Source organism: Dipodomys merriami, unplaced genomic scaffold, assembly GCF_024711535.1.
Source record: "Dipodomys merriami isolate MVZ:Mamm:240054 unplaced genomic scaffold, mDipMer1.0.p SCAF_60, whole genome shotgun sequence".
Taxonomy (NCBI): Eukaryota; Metazoa; Chordata; class Mammalia; order Rodentia; family Heteromyidae; genus Dipodomys; species Dipodomys merriami.
Window position 1 is genome coordinate 1,326,943 of NW_027206180.1, and position 20,171 is coordinate 1,347,113.

At 50.7% G+C, this 20,171-nt stretch overlaps 1 protein-coding gene across 6 annotated transcripts in view; it reads left to right on the forward strand.

Annotated features, from left to right (window-relative positions):
- LOC138814510 (pyridoxal-dependent decarboxylase domain-containing protein 1) overlaps nt 1-20,121 on the forward strand; it is a 42,161-nt gene extending 22,040 nt beyond the window's left edge. For all 6 annotated transcript variants that reach the window (XM_070003430.1, XM_070003429.1, XM_070003432.1 and 3 more), the window contains exons 8-23: nt 1,040-1,118; nt 2,887-2,971; nt 3,517-3,565; nt 3,665-3,766; nt 5,814-5,939; nt 9,101-9,151; nt 12,052-12,115; nt 13,227-13,315; nt 13,954-14,059; nt 15,559-15,730; nt 16,024-16,142; nt 16,343-16,464; nt 17,081-17,173; nt 17,251-17,347; nt 17,917-18,021; nt 18,640-20,121. In XM_070003430.1, coding sequence (XP_069859531.1) covers nt 1,040-1,118; nt 2,887-2,971; nt 3,517-3,565; nt 3,665-3,766; nt 5,814-5,939; nt 9,101-9,151; nt 12,052-12,115; nt 13,227-13,315; nt 13,954-14,059; nt 15,559-15,730; nt 16,024-16,142; nt 16,343-16,464; nt 17,081-17,173; nt 17,251-17,347; nt 17,917-18,021; nt 18,640-18,896 — 1,716 coding nt within the window. In that variant the 3' untranslated portion in view covers nt 18,897-20,121. The remainder of the gene's footprint in view (nt 1-1,039; nt 1,119-2,886; nt 2,972-3,516; nt 3,566-3,664; nt 3,767-5,813; nt 5,940-9,100; nt 9,152-12,051; nt 12,116-13,226; nt 13,316-13,953; nt 14,060-15,558; nt 15,731-16,023; nt 16,143-16,342; nt 16,465-17,080; nt 17,174-17,250; nt 17,348-17,916; nt 18,022-18,639) is intronic.
- Nucleotides 20,122-20,171: the final 50 nt, after the last annotated feature.

A 20,171-nucleotide genomic window follows, 5' to 3' on the forward strand; every position in this document is an offset into this window, starting at 1 on the left:
TTACAGGATGAGCCACTCTATTCTAAAAAATCTTGTAACCACTTTATCACGTTCTTTGAAGTGTTTTTGGTGCTAGAAATTGAGCACCGGACCTGATGCATACTGAGTACACACTTTACCCAACTCTGTTGCCTGTCTTAAGTAGAAATATGGTAGCTCAGATCAGTGCCAAAACTTCCTTCTAAAGCCTATGGTCGAAGTTGTCACTGTGGGGGACTCGTGCCTGGGCATGTCGGGGTCTTTGTATCTTGCTGCATAGCTCATGCTGGCTTTGTATCTTGCTGCATAGCTCATCCTTGGCACCCTGTATGGGAGCGGGTAGGTTATGAAAATGGGATCCTTCTTTGCATATTGCAGTTAAGTTCAATTATCTTAGACATGCAAGTGATAAACCTCTTAGGCTACTAGGAAGAGGATCAATTTTAGGATTCTGCCTTTCTTTTGCAACGTGGCTCAACTTTTAACTTGGGTATACCAGTAAGTAGCTGCTCTCTCATCCATCTTTTGAGGGAGGTACAAGATTTTCTCTAAATGCATATATTTAAAAATAGAGAAGTGTTGGTTCCAAATATGAGCACTTTTTGCTTCATTTTGCTGTTTTTTTCTAATTAGGTTTGAAGGGAAACTATTTGGTTTTGACATTTATGATTAGAGGAAACAAAATTTATCAAAAGTCAGACTTGTTTGAGTGTTTAACTTTGAGAGTCATCTGTGATACTTTTGGAAGTCATAATTTTTCTTTTCAATCTAAAAAGTGATTTTATTTTTCTAAACTTTTTGTTAGCATACAGTAGTTGAATAGGGTTTCAATTTCTGCACATGTATACCATGTACCTCACAAATTCACCCCTTCTATCACTCTCCCTCACCCCCCATCCTCCCTTCTAAAACAAATTTTAACAGGCTTACTGCTCTGTTTTCATACATGCAAGTAAAGTACTTCAGCCACATCCGCCCTCCCACTGTCACTCATCCCAGAAGTCGTCACTTTGCAGTGTGCGCCTTTTGTGTTGGTCATCTCATATTTTTGTGGTCCTAGGATGTTGCCTTTCTGGAGAAATTGATTAAAGACGATATAGAACGTGGAAGGCTGCCCCTGCTGCTTGTGGCAAATGCTGGTATGTATCATAAAACCCAGTCTTTGACTTTGGAAATCTAGGTGAGAAACTTGGCCTGAAAAGACCAACTAACTCTTAAGGGCTGGTAAGGTGGTTGAGTGGTAGAGTGCTTGCCTTGCATGCATGAGGCCCTGGGTTTGATTTGTCAACACTACATAAGCAGAAAAGGCCAGGAGTGGTACTGTGGCTCAAGTGGTAGAGCACTAGCCATGAACTGAAGAGCTGAGAGGCAGTGCCCAGGCCCAGAGTTCAGACCCCACAACCAAAAAAAAAGACCAACTCTTAAAAAAATGTTTTATCTCAGTGCTGGTGGCTCATGTCTATAATTGTAGCTACTCTGGAGGCTGAGGATAGCCGTTTGAAACCAACCTGGGCAGGAAAATCTGTGAGACTCTTACCTCCAATTAATCACTGGAAAATGGGAAGTGAGGCTGTGATTCAAGCGGTAGAGCGCTAACCAGCAGTTTAACCCCCAGGACTGGGAAAAGAAATGAAAAGTAGTAGTAAATTATCTTTATAGGTAGCATGATTGTATATCTATCATGTTTTATGGAAACTAGAGAAACGCTGCTGGAATGAATTAATACACTAAGAAAATGTGAGTGTAGAAGAGCTTTAGAAGATGCTTAACATCAGTAGTGGTCATTAGGAAAATTCAAGTTAAGCCAGGCATTGGTGGTACACACCTATAATCTCAGCTACTCAGTAAGCAGAGATAGGAGGGTCCTAAGTTCCAGGCCAGCCCAAGCAAAGTTATTAAGACATTTTTTTCAGAAACAAAAATATAAAAGGGTTGGGGGCCTGGCTCAAGCGGCAAAACACTGGCCTAGCATGCATGAAATCCTAGATTCAATTCCCAGTGGAGTTTAGCCAGGGGTGATGGTGTAGTACCTACCTGTAATTCTAGCACCGACAGAGGCATGAAGATTGAGAGTTTGAGGCTAGCCTAGACTACACTGAGGGACTGTCTCCAACTAAAAAGAAAAAGGAAAGAGAAGCATAATTTGAAAGCACAGGCTGCGGGTGTAGCTCAGGGGTGGGGCAGTTGACGCCAGTCCTCAGCATCCCATGAAAAAGCAGTGAGATGACGTTAAAGTTAAAAAAAAAAAAAAAAAGTGCCAAATGCTGGTGAGCTGTTGTGTGACTGGTGGGGACACCAAGCAGTACAGCCACGCGAGAGGACAGCTTGGCGCTTCCTTACAAGGCTTCCATGTTTACTACCGCACCACCCCTCAGTCCCATTACTTGGTATTTACCAAAGAGAATTGAAAATGTCCCTCATACCAAGAACTCATAAGTGTTCAGGTGTCCATTGGCTGGTGCGGACCTGCTGCGGAGACTAAGCAGGGACAGGCATGTCCACTGGGAAGAATTACGGAAGCCAGACACAGAAAGGTCTGATCTATGCTTCCATGGACAAATTGTACTGAGTGACGGAACAGGCTGGGGCTATGGGGCTGCACGGAGCTGAGGGGCCGCCGTGGGGACAAGGATGCTTCCAGGAAGTAGAGAACTACACGCCTGAACCACACGTGTATGCCAGTGGGTTTTGTTGCATATGAACTGCACTTTAATAAAGCAGTTCATTTCACAAAATATTTAAATACAACAGGAAAACCACTACTTCCTGCCTGACTTCTTGTATGTTTAAAAGAAACAGATCTACCCATGTTTAGTCACTTGATGGACTCAGGGATTTTTTTTTTTTTTTTTTTTGGCTTATAACATTTGCTCCTTTGAATAGCTTTTCTTGTTTGGGTTATCATAGGAACAGCTGCAGTTGGACACACAGACAAGATTGGGCGATTGAGAGAGCTCTGTGAGCAGTATGGCATATGGCTTCACGTGGAAGGGTAGGTAGAGGCGAGGTCCCTAGGAAGAGGGGACATCCAGCCAGCCCCACTGTAGTGACAGTCATCCCCGAAGGTTCTTAGAGCAAGGTAATAAAATAACAAATTGGCTGAAACAGATCTTACTGGTTCACACAACTAAAAAGACCAGTGCTTAACTGGCTTCTGCAGTCATTCTGTCAACAGAATTGTCTGCTTCCATCCCAAAGCCTCAAAAAAAGTCCCAGGAGCAGTTGGCGCCAGTGTGTCCAGGCCGAGGCCTGCTATCTTGCCTCCAGAAGGACAAATGGGAGCAGTGGCTGGAGGACACAGCATATGGGGTGCAGTGTCCTAAGCAGACAGGGACACCCTGACACATGTCCCGCTTCAAGTGAGTCTGCAAGGGTTTCTTGTCTTTGTAAAGTCCGCACCTCCTGTGGCTGGAGTGGAGCCAATGACGGGGCTGTCACCCCACAGCAGCGCAGCTGGGCTTAAGTTTTGGACAGCACATACTTAGTGAAGAAGAAACAGTGAGTAATTAGTTCTCAGATTGGTGTTTTCTCTTCCAGGGTGAATCTGGCAACATTGGCTCTCGGTTATGTCTCCTCGTCGGTGCTGGTATGTTGTAGGTTTTCACCAAATACTTTACGGCAGGGTGTGGGGAGTGGGTTTAGTGTACTCTCATCATGTGGTGACAAGTTGTTCTCCTGTGGGTAGGCTGCAACCAAATGCCACAGCATGACGCTGACCCCGGGCCCCTGGCTGGGGCTGCCCGCTGTCCCCGCAGTGACGCTGTACAAGCACGATGACCCTGCCCTGGTGAGCTGCCTGCCCGGCTGGGGCGGGGCGGGGCGGGGAGGGACCATTCACTACAGAACAGCCAGACGGAGTCTGCTTTCTTCATTTCATTTATGACATGAATCCATACTATTTTTTTTTTGGTTTATTCATCATAGGTTTATTCCCTATATGTGTAAAGGACTTTCAGGCCAGTGTATAGCTGCATCATATTCCATCACTCAAGTATCGCTCGTGTTTAGTCATGGCCATTTGTGAACTTTAAGGATATTTTCAAGTTTCTATAATAGAGGTTTGAATGAATGTCTTTTTACTTTGCAAATTATTTCTTAAAAATAGGTTCTCCAGGAAGTGGCGCTGTGGCTCAAGTGGTAGAGCACTAGCCTTGAGCTGAAGAGCTGAGGGACAGTGCCCAGTCCCAGAGTTCAAGCCCCACAACTAACAAAAAATAGAAAATGAACTCCAGGAAAAATAGGTTCTCCAAAGTGAAATTCCCGGCTTGTCAAGGCTGCTAAAGCCTATAATCCAAGCTGGTTGGGAGGCAGAGATCAGAGGATCCGGGTTTGAGGCTAGCCTGGGCTAAAGCATTCACAAGACTCTACCTCCACAAGCAGCGGGGTGTGGTGGCCCGTGCCTGTTAACCCTGCTGCTGGGGAAGCACAAGTAGAAGGATCACATGCCAAGCCAGCCCGATCATAAAGCCATACTCTTCCTTGAGAACAATGCCAAAAGAGATTGGAGGCCTGGCCCAAGTGGAAGAGCACCTGCCTCACAAGCTCAAGGTCTTGAGTTCAATAAGGCTTCTAATCCACATTTTCTAAGAGGTTGCAATGGTTTTCTTTTTCTTTTCTTTCTTTTTTTTTTTGGTCATGGGGCCTGAACTCTGGGCCTGGGCACTGTCTCTCAGCTCTTCAGCTTAAGGCTAGCACTCTACCACTTGAGCCACAGCGCCACTTCTGGCTTTTTCTGCTTATGTGGTGCTGAGGACTCGAACCCAGGGCCTCATGCATGCAAGGCAAGCACTCTACCATTGAGCCACCTTTCCAGCCCCTCTTTTTAAGTCAGTATCTCACTATATAGCCCAGGCTAGCTTTAGATGCCTTAGTTATCCTACCTTGGCTTCCCACATGCTGGTAACGAGTGTGCGCTATCACACCCAACAAGACAATTTTTTTAGTGGTATTAGGAATCAAATCTGTGGCTGTGTACCTACTAGGATTAGAGCTCTACCATTGGCTCAGTGGTAGAGTGCTTGCCTTGCATGCCTGAGGCCCTGGGTTCTATTCCTCAGCACCGCATAAGCAACAAAGAAAAAAGCCAGAAGTGGCGCTGGGCTCAAGTGGTAGAGCGCTAGTCTTGAGCTGAAGAGCTGAGGGACAGCGCCCAGGCCCAGAGTTCAGGCCCCACGACCGGACCCAAAAAAAAAAAAAAGAGCTCTATCATTGAGCTACATCCTGAGCCCTAGTGCATTTTTAAAAATCCTAAGTTCTATTGGTTGGTAATAGAAGAGTTAGTGACAAACACATGCAAAATAAGTGCCAGATGACTGAACGATTGGTGTCTTGCTCAGTTAGTAACAGTTACAGTTACGGCTGGATGGATGCTTGCTCAGAATAAGGAACTGCCATTTGCTTCATTGGGACTTTTTTGGCAGTATTAGAGTTTGAGTCTTCAGCTCACTGGACAAGCACTCTGCTTTAGTTCAGTTTTTAGATAGGGTCTTATAGTTTTGTCCCAGCCAACCTTAGACGGTCCTCTTACCTCACACTCCTGCACGGCTGAGATTGCAGGTGTGTATCACTGAGACCAGCTTCCTTTTTTGAGATAGTGTCTCACAGAAGCTGTCTCCTGAATTTCTGAATCCATCAGGATTCTCATCTTGGAGTAGCTTTGCCATTTCTTTCCCCTGAGCCCTTGGACTCTGCCAGGTCTCTGGCAGTGGCAACCGGATGGTGCTCAGGCTGCGTGCCTGGCATGCGTCCCCCCACATTGTGCCTTGTAGATGATAGCAGTTACTCTGCTGCAGAGTAACTTCTTCAATTAATGTATCCATACTGGACTCTCTTAGACTCTAGTTGCCGGACTTACATCAAATAAGCCAGCAGACAAACTCCGTGCCCTGCCTCTCTGGTTATCTTTACAATACTTGGGACTGGATGGCATCGTGGAGAGGATAAAGCACGCTTGCCAGCTGGTGAGTAGACACTTCGGCAGTGACCACGGTTTCCGTCTCTGCCCCTGTCCGCTGCTCACCCCCTGACTACCACCTCATAACCAACTGGCTGCTCACCCCCTGACTTACCACCTCATAACCAACTGGCTGCTCACCCCCTGACTACCACCTCATAACCAACTGGCTGCTCACCCCCTGACTTACTACCTCATAACCAACTGGCTGAAGGCCCTTCGGCTGTTGTTTCTTTTTTTTTTTTTTTTTAAATCTTCTATATTTTTATGTTTTTATTGTAAAAGTAGTGTACAGAGGGGTTATAGTTACATGAGTAAGGTAATGAGTACATTTCTTATTGAGCATTGTTACCTCTTCCTTTGTTTGTAACCACCACACCTGGTTTGCTCTTTAAGATGGAGTCTTGTCAGCTTTTGTTTGGGCTAACCTTGAACCTGGGTCCTCCTTTCTCTACCTCTCACATAGCTGGAATTACCGCTGAGTGGCCTGTTCCTTTCTTTCCATCCATATTTGTATGTGTTTTTGCGTGTGTTGGGTGGGTGGTTATTTGTGTGGCGCTGGTTTTGAACTTGGGTCCACATCCTTGCTAAGCTGCCACTATCCAGCACATGCCATCATGCCCCATTATTAGTTGAGATAAGGTCTTGCTAACATTTTGTTAGCCCAGCCTTGAACCTCTAGCCTCCCAGTCTCTGCCTCCCAAATAGCTAAACATGAGCCACTGTAGCCCCCCACTCCCTCCCTCCCTCTGTTTTTTGAGGTAGGACCTCCAAACTGACCATGAACTCTTGATCTTTCTGCCTCAGTATGCCCAGTGCTGCCATTAGAGGCATGTTACACCATGCCCAGTTTGGCCTGGATTTGTGACACACTGGCTTGGGTTCCTAAATTGGAGGTTTCTGGGCATCTAAGTCTAATTCTCTTTGTATTCAGGGTATTCTATTTGTGAGAAATGTATAATAATCCTGTAGCATATTAATCTGTTGGGTACTGTAACAAAATGCCTTAGAATGAGTAATTCCGGGGCCAGCATACTCAGTGCCTGGGAGAGAGGGCTTGTTGCTTGCACACGCGGCAGCAAGAGCAGGCTCATTTGGGCTGTTTTGGTTTTGTTTTGGTTTTGTTGTTTGTTTTGAGCTGGTTTTATAAGCGCACTCTGATCCCACCACGAAGGCTCCATGCTCTGGCCCCAGCCACTTCCCCTGCCTCTCTCTCTCTGTGCCGTGGAGATTGGGTTCCAGCAATAAAACCACAGCTTTTAGAAAGCGTGATGTTACCTTTATGCAGTGCAGGAGCTGAGCTTGCCTAAACTAACTATCCTTTTGTCCTGTGTCCCCTCTCAACACTGCCTCTGTTGTCTACCCTGCCAGGTAGCAGCAATAGTCACTAAAGAAATTACTTAGGACCGGGCACTGGTGGCTCACGCCTGTAATCCTAGCTACTCAGGAGGCTGAGATCTAAGGATCACGGTTCAAAGCCAGCCCAGGCAGGAAAGTCCGTGAGGCTCTCTTCTCCAGTAAACCACCAGAAAACCGGAAGTGGTATTGTGACTCAAGTGGTAGAGCACTCACCTTGAGCTGAAGAGCTGAGGTACAGTGCCTAGGCCTGGTGTTCAAGCCCCGTGACTGACCACAATCAAAAAAAGTTACTTAGGGCACCATCTGATCACCACCTAAGTTCTGCATTCAGTCTCGCTTTAAATATGTTCTTGGGCTAAGGTGGTAGATCAGTGGCAAAACATCTTTAGTGTATGCAAAGCTCCAAGATCAATCTCAGCACCTCAAAAAATATTAAAATTTAAAATGTGGGTGTGTGTTTTTTGGGAACTGGCACTTCCTAAGTGTCATACACACACACATACACATGGATATGTATAATAGATATTCTACGTAGTTGTACAAAGGGGTTTCAGTTTGACATGTCAGTTTGAGTATAAGACATCTTGATCAATGTCACCCTTTCCAATTTTTATATTTAAATAATCACTTCCCTATTTTTCCATCAGTAGTCCTCATTCACAAGTTCTTTTTTACATTAAAGAATGAAGATCTGTGTTTACAAAAGCACAATATGTATATTTTTTAAATACCCTCTTTATGCTACTAGCTCATATCTTGATTTGGTTCTTGGCTGAGAGAAGCTTCTATTGCTGTAGTAACTTCATCAACTTGGGGAGGGTTTGGGTACCCCAGGGACAGCTTTCAATTCCCCTGGGCCAGAGGAGTGCAAGACAATACTGATGACATTCACTGTGATGCCCTGGAGGCCACCTCAGCCCTGGCCTCCTCCGACGCTAACTCCTCGCTCAACTGCTAGGCCGTCACAGTCCATGCTGCGCCATCCATTCCCCCTTCCTCATCCTCTTCCTCCTCGCCGCCCTCGAGGAGGAGGGTGGCAGTTAGCATTTTGTTGGTGCCCGTCACCATGAAGCACAGTGTGTGTTGTGTTACTTGGTCCCACAACTTCACCGGACAGAAGTTCCTCTGCCAACGGCACATGAAGAAGAGGTTTCCCGGAGGCTCTGTGTGTGCTGCTCTGGAGGTAGCCCGACACCATGAGGCAGGTGATGGTTCTGGGCATACCAGTGCTGAGGGAACCCGGAGGAGATGTGACGGACTGATGAGGACAGTGGCCATCGCGCACATTACACGGTGTGCGTCACTGAGCACCACTCAGGACTCTTCAGGACATATCCTGCCATCCCTTTTTACAGTCGAGAGAACTTGGTCAAGACCATAGCTAGAAATGACAGGTCGGGAAGCTTAGCTGGGTGCCACGCGCTGCTCTCGTAGTTATGGTCTCCCCTCCTGCTCCAGTGCTCGGCTGCCCTGCGCCTACCTTCTCCCTCAGCAGCTTTCTCGCAAATAACATCAGTGACTCCCATTGCTAATAGGACACTTACAAATATCTCATTACTAACAGCTTCTTGAGCCCTGTACCTTTTGTTTTGGGAGATACTGAGTGGGGTTTGAAGTCAGGACCTCATACATGTAATTGAAAGATTGAAGCGTATTTGCAGATTTGAATTGCAGAAGTTGACATCCAGACTTAGAATGATCAAGCTACAGCTACCTGAGGCTTATGTTTGAAGTGCTGTGAAGACCCTCATACTATACCTATTGTGTTAATCTAATGAAATCACACACATTGTGTTTTATCATTTGCAGAGTCAGAGATTACAGGAAAGTTTGAAGAAAGTGGACCACATCAAAGTCTTGGTATGGTATCTAATTTTCTGTTTTTGAAATAACTTTCTTTTAGCTTCAGTTACAAAATGGTTTTCCCCAGATGTGATACACCTCACTGGAGTAGCTCCAATAAAAGCATTCTTTGGGATAAAATGATACCATACAATTATTTAAATTCCTATAGCTTTCATAGAATCCATTTATCCTGCTAAAATTTAGGATTCTCAATAGGCGTTGGTGGCCTAGGCATGAAACCCTGACTGCCTGTGTGATGGAGATTGGGAAGATCAAGGTTCCAGACCAGCATCTAACAGACAAAAACAAACAGCAAAAACAACCTGAGATTCTATCTCAGCAGAAGAAACTGGATGTGGTGGCATGCGTCTGTCATCCTGACTATGACAGGGAGCTTAAAATAGGCAGATGACAATCTAAGTACAAGCCAGGCAGAAAGCAAGACCCCATCTCAGAATAACCAGTGCAAAAAGGGCGGGAGCATGGCTCAGTTGTAGAGCACCTGCCTAGCACGTGTGTGACCCCAAGTTCAAACCTAACTACTGCCAGAGGAAACAACTTCCTAGAATTCCGCAGAGAGCTTACTCAGCACAGCGTCACCTGCCCAGCCATTCCTCCTCGTCACACAGAAATGTGTGCAATCCAGAAGTGTTGAGCTATTTTTTCTGAAACCTGCTGGGGCGGGGGGGGGGGGGGGTTTGAGGGGATGAGGAGAGGCAGGTGGCCCTGCCCTTGTCGTCCTGGGTAAGAACATGAGACACTCAGGAATGGGGACTTAGCAATGCCAGCAACAGCTGTGAGTGCCCATGTGGGTTTGTTTTCTCTGTATTTTAGAATTTCAGGGAATCCGCAGGTTAGGTTTTGATTTCCATATGATCCTTCAGTGTTTCAGAGTACAGTGTAACGTTGAGTTTATTGCAGATTCTGCTTAGCGCACATTTAGGTTTCAGGGGCTACTCCACGGCTACTCCACGTCGTCTTCTGACTAGGACTTTGCAGCCAGGTGGCCCAGATTCTAGCTGGGAGAAGCTGGGAAGAGTGGGTCGTTGGAGCAGCAGGGGTATGATTGTGAGTCAGGAGACCCGCATTCTGCTCTCAGCAGTGTCACGGGGTGATCCTGTGACACTGAGTCATTTTTAACTTCCCAAGGCTGCTGGCTCAGCTGTCACATAGAAGGGCGGCGGATGCATAGACTGGGGGCACAGGGACCCACGGGGGCCAAGGTGAGCGCGCTGCTGGCACTCAAGGCAGAGCCAGACTGCGCTCCTCCCTCCCCACCTACCTCGTGAAGCCCACTGGACTCTTCTGCTCGTCCTCTCTCCCCCATCCCTCACCTCCAAGTAGCAGAGCTTGATGGTGCTGGTTACTCAGTTCTGTTTTTCGCAGTACCCAGAGCTTTGTGCGTGGTAGGCAGGTGCTCTTCTGGAGTTCGATCCCCTTGGGTCTTTTGAGAAGGGTCTTACTATGCAGCCAGGGCTGGTCTTGAACTTGAGTAGCTTCTGCCTCTACTTCCTGATGTGAGGATTACAGGTATGCACCACCATTCCTGGCAATCACCAGTTCTTTTAGAGCATTTTATGTAAAAAAGGCCAGACCTAGCCCAGGCATAAACCTGAGCTCCACACCTTCTTCCAGTGGCAAACTGCAGCGACTGCGTATGCAATGCATACTAGTGAACACGGCTGTCTGGTCCTGAGATTTTTTTTCACACGCCATTCCTTTGACCCTCAAAAAGTCTTCATTGTGCTTCCTCCTTCCCAGCTCCCAGTGCAGAGCCCTCCTGTTCAGCAGCGGCTTCCTAGATAGCCTTCCCTGCCTTCCTCCCCTGCTCAGGCTTTCCGGTTGAAGCCAGCTCACCACGGTCCCTCCTGGGGTCAGTAACACCCACACTGGCCACGCTGCGCTGCCGCCTGGCTGCCTGTCTTCCTTCTCTCTGTCGCCCCTTATTCTGGGCTCTGCTTTTATTTGAGCCCTGCCTGCAGTAGTCTGAATGTTCTGCCATTCCTATACTTAATCTAGTATTTCAGATAGTTCGTAGAATTGATAAATCTCTCTACCATGTGGCTCACACCTGAAGTTTATGTAAATAACACTGTAAAGTGTTTCTTACACACACAGGCCTTTGAGACCAGAGGTCACAGAAGGAAGGAAAGAGTGTCATAACATACTTAGAAGTCTGGCTCGTAGCTCATACCTCAGTGGGGATGGCTGGCTTGTCACCTTTTTTTTGTCCCCACTTGCCCATTGGGCTTTCTCCAGTATACTTAAATATTAAGCTCTTGTTCCTTTAAAGGCAGTAATAGTTTTATTTCTGTGGCCATTAAGCAGTGTTTAAATGGCATCTCCATATGGAATCTAGCTCCTTGGGTGGCTGACGGGGTTGGAGTCACCTGAGAGGAAGGGCTCTAGGACTGGCCACCCTCGGGTGCTCTGAGAGGACCTGTCCTCTTGTCCTGAGTTTCTCCACTCGGGCTATGACACTGCTGCCGTTGAATGACAGAGACCTGCATCCCGCAGAAGTACCACAGAGCCTGCCCGGGGGCATCGCTGCCCAGCGTGTGCCTGCGCGCCAGGGCGGAGCTGATGGCCACTGGATGTGTGCACTAGTGCGTGCTAGCACAGGACAGAGCATTCTCAGGTCATGAGGTTATGCCGAGTGGCGAGGTAGTGTGTGATGTGTCTAGTTCCCGACACAGGTACTGAGCAGGTACAGTGGAGATTGCACACCAGTGCACCAGGGCCCTCCTGCAGCGGGGTCAGTTACTTCCAAACATTTTGCCAGACCATTGCTCTCTGCTGCTCTAGCAACTGAACCTGAAGAGCCCTTGAGTGATCTGGTAGAGGCGGGCACCACTCTGCCCGTTTCCCAACTGGTTCACTGGGCATGTACCAACACCAGGCTTCTGTTTGTGCAGGTGGAAGATGAGCTCAGCTCTCCAGTAGTCGTGTTCAGGTTTTTCCAGGAATTGCCAGGCTCAGGTAGGTGATTTTGGAAAAAGGGTTCTTTGGAGTCCATGTCTACGGGCTGTTAATTTGATACCATTTAAATAGTACAATATAATTCATCTTTGATGTTGTTGAGTTGATGTATTTTGAAGGCAGGCAGTGTTTGAAGGCATGCATGCATCCTGTGGGGTGGGGGTCTCCTGTGCGGAGGGCAGTGAGGCAGGAGGGGCTGGCACGGGTGGTGCGGGCAAGCGTTGATGCTGGCACCAGTACAAGAAAAGGAAGGAAGGTCAGATAGTGGGAAAGGTTTTTGCTCAGATCTTCATTTGAACGCCAGTCCTGCATGCCTTCGTGTTTGCTCTAGTTTCCAGCTCCCAAATGCCAGCGGCGGTGGCTGGGCTTGAGATACGTGGGCCTTAGTGCCCAGAGATGTAGATTCAGGAGCATGGAGCCTGGGAATAAAGTGTCACCAACCAGATGACCACAGTCCCCACCCAGATGACCTCTGACCCCACATTCAACACTGCCTGTCGCATCCCTCATGCACTTGGCAGTGGGTGAACTTGTAATGAAGGCAGCCACCCCCTCACAGCCCACCCAGAGACCTCGTTGGCATCCTCCCACCTGCAGCTCCGCCCCCCGGCTCCAGGAGGCTGGCTCCCGCTGCCGCTCCACGGCCGCCCCAGACCATATGAGAACCAGTGCAGTGGCTCACAGGAACGTCTCCTGCCCAGCTGAAGGGGCCAAAGTGGAGCCCCGACTCCCTTCTAGAAGGCAACAGCACAGTGGGTTTTCTGGTCAGTTTGCTCAGCTAGGGTGAGCCCCAAGATGACAGAAACCTGGTCTGCCTTGGTCTGGCATGAGGAGGAAGCCAGGCCCACGGGAAGGAAGGAGTCCCTGCCGTGGTGCTCGGGCCCTGCTGGCCGGCAGCTCACAGGAAGCAGACCTGTTGTTAAGGGAATGAAGAATTGTGTTTTGGAGAATGCATTGGGTTAGAGAGTTGGTGAGGCGCTGACCGGCTCAGTGTCTGTTAGGAGTATAGGAGGCTGCTGCCTGGGGGCCCCCCGGGGGATCTAAGTGAATCCGGGTTGCATTATTTAGCCCAGCCGTTTCTGGGCATGAATCCTTCTGTGTTTGGCTTCAGATCCGGGGCTCAAGGCTGTCCCAGCACCCAACATGGCCCCTTCGGCAGTCGGCCGGGAGAGACACTCCTGTGACGCCCTGAACCGCTGGGTAAGGACGGCGGGGCCTCCTGCTCCCTCCACCGCCTCGCTCCCGGGTGACCGGGTGACCGTGGGCATGGGTAGAGTCAGCTCGAGGTGGGGGCCCCTGGCGAGGCTCTGGCCTCGTTTGGGGCGCCAGTCTGAGTGGGCTCCCGAAGTCGCCTCTGGCAGTGCCGCAGTTTGCTCAGCCGCCCGTGTCCCTGCCGCCGCCATGTCCGGCTGCCATGCCGCAGACATCCTGCAGCCTCGCGAGCATCAGCCGGACGTGGCGTCGGTACCACTGCAGCCCGCACGGAAGTATGGCAGAGGCACTGCATTCGGGCAGCATTGGGGGCGCTGAAGTAGCACCTCAAGTTCAGGCTTAAGAGTGTCCTGAACAGTGCGGCCCAGGGCCTTGCTGCGTTGTAGTTGTAGAGCAGTGACGGTAGCCACACGGCTGAGCGCTTGGCGCGGTGGGGCCTGCAGGGCTTGCCAGTGTGCCACACCAGCGACAAGTGTGTGTAAGTGGCTTGCCCGCATCTCACACACTTCTCTACGCAGGGGCTGACAGGAGGGAGGTCGCTGGCTCCAGCAGTGGCTGTGGCCAGGGTAGCGTGGGCCAGGCATGGGCGGGGCGGGGGTCGCTGGAGCTGAGCACTTTCCCTGCAGCTGGGAGAGCAGCTGAAACAGCTGGTGCCCGCCAGTGGCCTCACCGTCATGGACCTGGAGGCCGAGGGCATGTGTGTGCGGTTCAGCCCCTTGACGACAGCAGCCGGTAAGCACTGGGGTCCCCCCTCCTCTTTGTTTTTCCCGGGGAGAACTGGCCACGTCCACTGGAGCCCAGGCCGCGGGGTGATGGGCCTTGCTCCACCTAGCTCTCTCCTCTCTGGGACTAAGTTTAGGCAGATCAGCACTGCAGTGTAACCTCCACAGCGAGGGCCCTGGGGTCACTGGGTTCCTGCCATGACCCAGCACTCTGGGTTTTCCGTCCCCGCACATGGCACTTTCCCCAGTGGAGATTTCAAACCTAGCTGACATTTGGTGCAGGGTGCAGGATGAAGCTGGCATCTGTTCTCTGAAGGCAAAGCACCATGCTCTGACGCGGGGAAGATGAAGAGATCGCGGGGCGGAGCGGGGCGGGGTTTTACTCTCACCATGCCTCAGTAGTTTTTTTAAGCTTCAGCAAGGAAATGGGGTTAAAGTCGGGAGAAACAGGGATAGAATAAACATTTCCTGGTCCCCTTGCAGCACCTTGGAGGTAAGGACCCTGCCTGTAGTTTTCACAGCCCCCGGGGGTTCTCACAGGCCTGAAACGGTGGGCTTTGATGAGAGGAAGCCTTCTCAGCCACGCTGCAGCCTTGAGCAGCATTCATGAGCCCCAGGCTGCTTCCTCGATCCCTTCTGCCACTGGTGTAAAGACTAATGTGTATAGATTTCATGGTATACTTAAATGTGTGTCTTTTTTTCATTGTGGTGCACTCCTGTAATCCTAGCGCTAGTGAGGCTAAGACAGAGGACCTTGAGTTTGAGTCAGCCTGAGCTACCTAGGGAGACTTTGTTGTAAAAAACCAAAAAACTGAAAAGAGAAAGAAATCTGTTTTTTTTTTTTCCTTGGTCGGTCGTGGGGCTTGAACTCTGGGCCTGGGCGCTGTCCCTCAGCTCTTCAGCTCAAAGTGAGTGCTCTACCACTTGAGCCACAGCGCCACTTGCAGTTTTCTGGTGGTTCATTGGAGATAAGAGTTGCACAGACTTTCCTGCCCGGGCTGGCTTTGAACCATGATCCTCAGATCTCAGCCTCCTGAGTAGCTAGGATGACAGGCGTGAGCCACTGGTGCCCAGCTGGTTTTGCTTTTTGTGAGTTGACTTAAAACATTTTTAGAAAACATTTGATTCTTTTCCCAAGGTGTCTTTCAACAGTTGTTATAAAGGTTTTTTTTTCCTCAAACATATCCAAGTTGGGACATGCAGAAATTTGTCCTGCAAAGAAAGGCTTCCACCCTGGGGACACCACAGAGCGGCAGTGTCAGGGGAGAGCACGGTGCACCCCTCAGCCCAGAGGTTATTCCAGACACCAGCCAGCGCCACACTCCTCGCGCTGTCTTAGAGATGCTGGGCTCCCTTTTAACCTGTGATAGGATTCTTCGTGTCAGAAGAACTGGCTTTCTCAGAGCATTTCACAGCCTCCACTGTGGTTCGGTCTTCCACAGTGGAGTGGAGCGCCCCAGTTCCCAGCCTCTCCCTAAGCCATCCTCATCATTCTCTGTGGGTTTACAGCGTTAGGGACTCGAGGAGAGGACGTGGACCAGCTGGTCACCTGCATCGAGAGCAAGCTGCCGGTGCTGACGTGCACGCTGCAGCTGCGGGAGGAGTTCAAGCAGGAAGTGGAGGCTACCGCAGGCCTCCTCCATGTTGACGACCCCAACTGGCCCGGGATAGGGGTTGTCAGGTAATGGCGTGCATAGCAGTCCAGAGCGCTGGAGTCGTCGTAGAGCCGTCTGTGCAGGATTCAGTAGACATATGGCCGTTTAGAGGCCCGGGGGGGGGGGGGGGGGGGCGGGCAGGCAAGCCGAGCCAGGCTCAGTGAGGCAGCCCTGGTGTGCTGTGCGTGTGCACATGGTGCCACACACAGGACAGTCCTGAAAGTTTTCCATCCAGACACCATCCCTAGGGGCTCCCTTGTCCTCGCTTCCTGAGCTCCTGATCTCCAGATTGAAGTACTGATGCTTGATACTGTTTCAGGTATGAACACGCGAATGATGATAAGAGCAGTTTGAAGTCAGATCCGGAGGGGGATAAAATCCACGCTGGACTCCTGAAAAAGTTAAATGAATTGGAATCTGACCTTACATTTAAAATGGGTAATTACGCTTACAAGTCCGCTTGCACCCCTGAAAGGGCGGCTTGCTCTCCAGAGCCGGGGCTTTACATGCAGGGGAGAGAGTGGCTCTCCTCGGCCACCGGCGCCCCTGCTGCACGTGCCACACGCGCCCTCCCCAAGTGCTGTGGTCGCCCTGGGGATGGAGGACGCAGGGCCACGCTCACCCGTGTCCTCCCGCAGGCCCCGAGTACAGAAGCATGAAGAGCTGCATTTACATCGGAATGGCGAGCGACGACGTAGACGTGTCCGAGCTTGTGGAAACCATCGCCGTCACAGCCCGGGAGATTGAGGAAAACTCACGGGTGTGTGAGGCCTGTCAGTATTTCTGCCTGGCCGCCTGGCCGGCTAGCAAGGCAGATGCCATCCTCAGAAGCGTCTGCTCCTTTCAGCCTTTCCCTGGCAGAGTCCCTGATTCCTGGCGCGCTCAGTGACGTCACTGAGGGGCCTGTGCTGCGTCCAGGGCTCTTCCTCAAAGGAGCTGGGTCCTGGGGGGAGAGGTGGAGGGGCTGGGTCCTGAGGACCAGCTTCCTACTGGAAATGCGCTTGCTTGTTGGCAGGGTAGCATGGACATCTCCAAACCAAAGTTGTGTCTACGAGGTGACACACGTGACTCGGTGGGGTGGGTGGGAAGAGAAGGAAGCTGAGGAACAGCTGTCTCCACGGGGGCGGAAGTCCTCAAACTAGACTGCCGTTGCTGCCTCTGCTCACCATGGAGAAGATCGTTGTAAGGAGCTGTTCTCCCTGTACCCTGCCAGTGAGGCCACTGTAGGGCTGCCCGGGCCTCTGCGCGCCTCCCTTGACCCTGGCATTTCAATACAGAATTCTGTTTACTGACCGTTTTGAACAGCATCTCTAGTGCTGTTAACAGTTTTCTAGGCCATAGTCAAGCTTTGACAAATAACACCTTTCTTCCCACAGCTTCTGGAAAACATGACAGAAGTTGTTCGTAAAGGAATTCAGGAAGCTCAGGTTCAGCTGCAGAAGGCCAACGAGGAGCGGCTTCTGGAGGAGGTGAGGCGGCGCTGGGCATGAGCCGCCGGGAGGGGCCCCATGCGGCGTGTGGTCCCCAGCGAACGCTTGTCTTGCAGGGAGTGCTGCGGCAGATCCCTGTGGTAGGATCCGTGCTGAACTGGTTTTCTCCAGTCCAAACTTCACAAAAGGGAAGAACTTTTAACCTAACTGCAGGTAGGGCTGAAAGTGTGCTGGCCTTACTTGCTTCACCCCTGTCCTTACAGCTCCTCTGTCTCTGGGTCCTCTGGAAGGAACCCCAGATGGTGTCCATCTGGGGCTTGGGGCCGTGTGACTCTTTCTTGAGGTCCTCATGAGTGTTCTGCACGGCCAAGTGCCCTGCTGGGGAGGGCACAGCCAACAAGGGGACGATTTCCAGTTGCTGGAATGTGGAAAAGATGCAGAAGTTCCATGAGGGAAACGGTCCCCAAACCTCAGGTCCCTTCCTTACTCCTTCCCCAGGGAATGACGGCTGCATTTGAGTTTTCAGTGTGCCAGATCTCAGCCTCGAGCAGGGGCGTGTGTTCCTCATTGCTCCAGGCCACCCTCCGTCGGCCCGGGGCCCCATCCCCTGTGCCCCCCCCCCCAGCCTGGCTGAGGAGGTGGATGCAGGGCAGCTCTGTCCAGCTCCTGGCAGGCTCAGCAATGCCCAGCTCCCCACCGGTGGGTGGGCAAGCTGAATGCATCTCCCAGGGCACTCAACCCTGTGCCCGGAGTCTGTGCCCATGCCTCTCTTTCCCCATCAGGCTCCCTGGAGTCCACAGAGCACACGTATGTCTACAAGGTACAGGGGACGGGAGTGACGCCGCCCCCGACCCCCTCGGGAACTCGTGGCAAACCCAGACTTCCAGGTATGTGACTCCCCAGCCTCGTTCATTACTACTATCCTGCAGCCCGCAGAACAGTCCCCCCCCTTCACTGCTCCTGCCTTTCTCCTCCTGATTCTTTTTTTTTTTTTGGTCCGGTTGTGGGGCCTGAACTCTGGGCCTGAGCACTGTCCCTCAGCTCTTCAGCTCAAGGCCAGTGCTCTACCACTTGAGCTACAGCGCCACTTCCGGCTTTTTTCTTTTTGCTTATGTGGTGCTGAGGAATCGAACCCAGGGCCTCAGGCATGCAAGGCAAGCGCTCTACCACTGAGCCAACTTCCCAGCCCCTCCTCCTGATTCTTTACCTGAAGTCCTGTTTCTCTTCACTGCAGCCTAGCCATCATTGGCCTTGCAAACAGCCACTCATTCTTCTTGAGATTTAATCCCGATGTAGTGCCTCAGTGGCACCCTGGGGCAGGTTAGGGTCTGGAGACAGGCTGCCCGAGGCCGTGTGCCTGTCCTACCAGGACCAGAGGCTCTGGCCTGGCTTGTGAGTGCTCGTCTGCAAGCTGCCTGGCCAGGGATCTATGCATTAAAGCTTGTGACCGCAAAGGCCTGCAGTGCATCCCTGCGGCTCGGCGCCATCCATCCCGTCTCTCCTAGGCCACAAGCCCTTCAGGAGATCCGTGCGAGGCTCCGACACCGTGAGTGACACCAGCTCCGTCAGCCACATTGAAGACTTGGAGAAGATGGAACACCTGGCCAGTGGGTCGGAGCACAGTGGCCTAGAGTCCCCCAGTCCCGAGCAGCCCCCCGAGGCTCCCACGCCTCAGGCCAGCCCCACCAAAGCCCTCCAGAACAAGGCCCAGCACCCCGAAGATGACCGCCTGCAGGTAGAAGAGCTGGAGAGCTTGAGATAAGAGTTGAGTGGAGGTGTGAGGCTGCGCTGACCATGTTAAACTGAAAGCGTGCACCGGGCCATGTGCCCATGAGACAGTTCCTGTTGTTTGTGCAGAACCTGGACTTTTGCACAAATATATGCCTGAAAGCCAGGCTTTCTTGGAAGTCATTCATTGTATGCCTAACAGCTGCTTCCGCCCTGCCCAGCTGTACAGCACCATTCCCCTAAGTTACTACAGAACACTAGTCACGGAAGAGAACAGGGAAATTCAGGTGCCTGCCACTTGAAACGCTTGCTCTCATCTCTCTAAATGTAAAGATCAGGTTGCACAGACTTATTGCCAGGACTTGGGGTTCCCGCAGTATGCAGGTGACAGCATTCCTTGCCTGTCTTAGCAGAGCCGCAGGAGACACAGCCCTGGTTGGCTTGAAAGAGTGGGTTTCTCCTGGGACCCTAAGGAAGGACATGGCAGCCTGCTGTCCCCACTGCTGCTTTCCTGGAGGCTGAGGAAGGTCTGTGTCCGCGTGCACGCTCCGTGTGCGGCAGGACCTTTCCTCCCTTTTATACTACTCTTTGTAAACAGACCCGAGGACTCATCTGTTCAGATTAATTGTAAAGTCTCTTCTTGACCATATATCTGTATATTTTGAAATACTGGTAGCTTTTAAATCGGTGCCCTCCTGCACCGCCCACTTCTGTTCATCTGAAAGACTGGCGGAGGCTCCCCGACACGGAGCTGACACTAACGTGCTGCGTGCGCACTGCTCCCTGGAGGCCCTACTCAGGAGCCTGCAGCCCCTCCGCCCGGCCCCGCCCCCGAGGACGCTTGGGACCCTGCGGTCTCTTCCCCAACATGGCATCGCCTCCTGTAGCTGAAGATGCGGCCGAGAGGGTAGGAATTCACACTGGTTTGTGGACTGTTGTGTCGGAAGCCTTAGTTATACCACATTAAGCCTCTAATTACTCTGATCTAAAGTGATTTTTGACATTTGCCACTTGTCAAGATGCAATTTTCTTTCTTTTTTTTTTTTTTTTGGTGCAGATGATTAAACAGTCTTCCCTGTTTATTTGGTCAATGAAGTCTAACAGATAACATGGGGAAGGGTAAATTATCACCTTTAATGAGATTTTTAAGTGTTTTTATATATTTGGAATTGTTAAGTTTTGCGGAAACAAAATTTCCCCCTTGAGATACTATTTGAATGTTGGTTTCAATAAAGGTTCTTGGAATTGTTACGGGTGAACTCAGTTTAGAAACCTTACTGTTTATCAGGCACGGTAACATGTTTAGAAA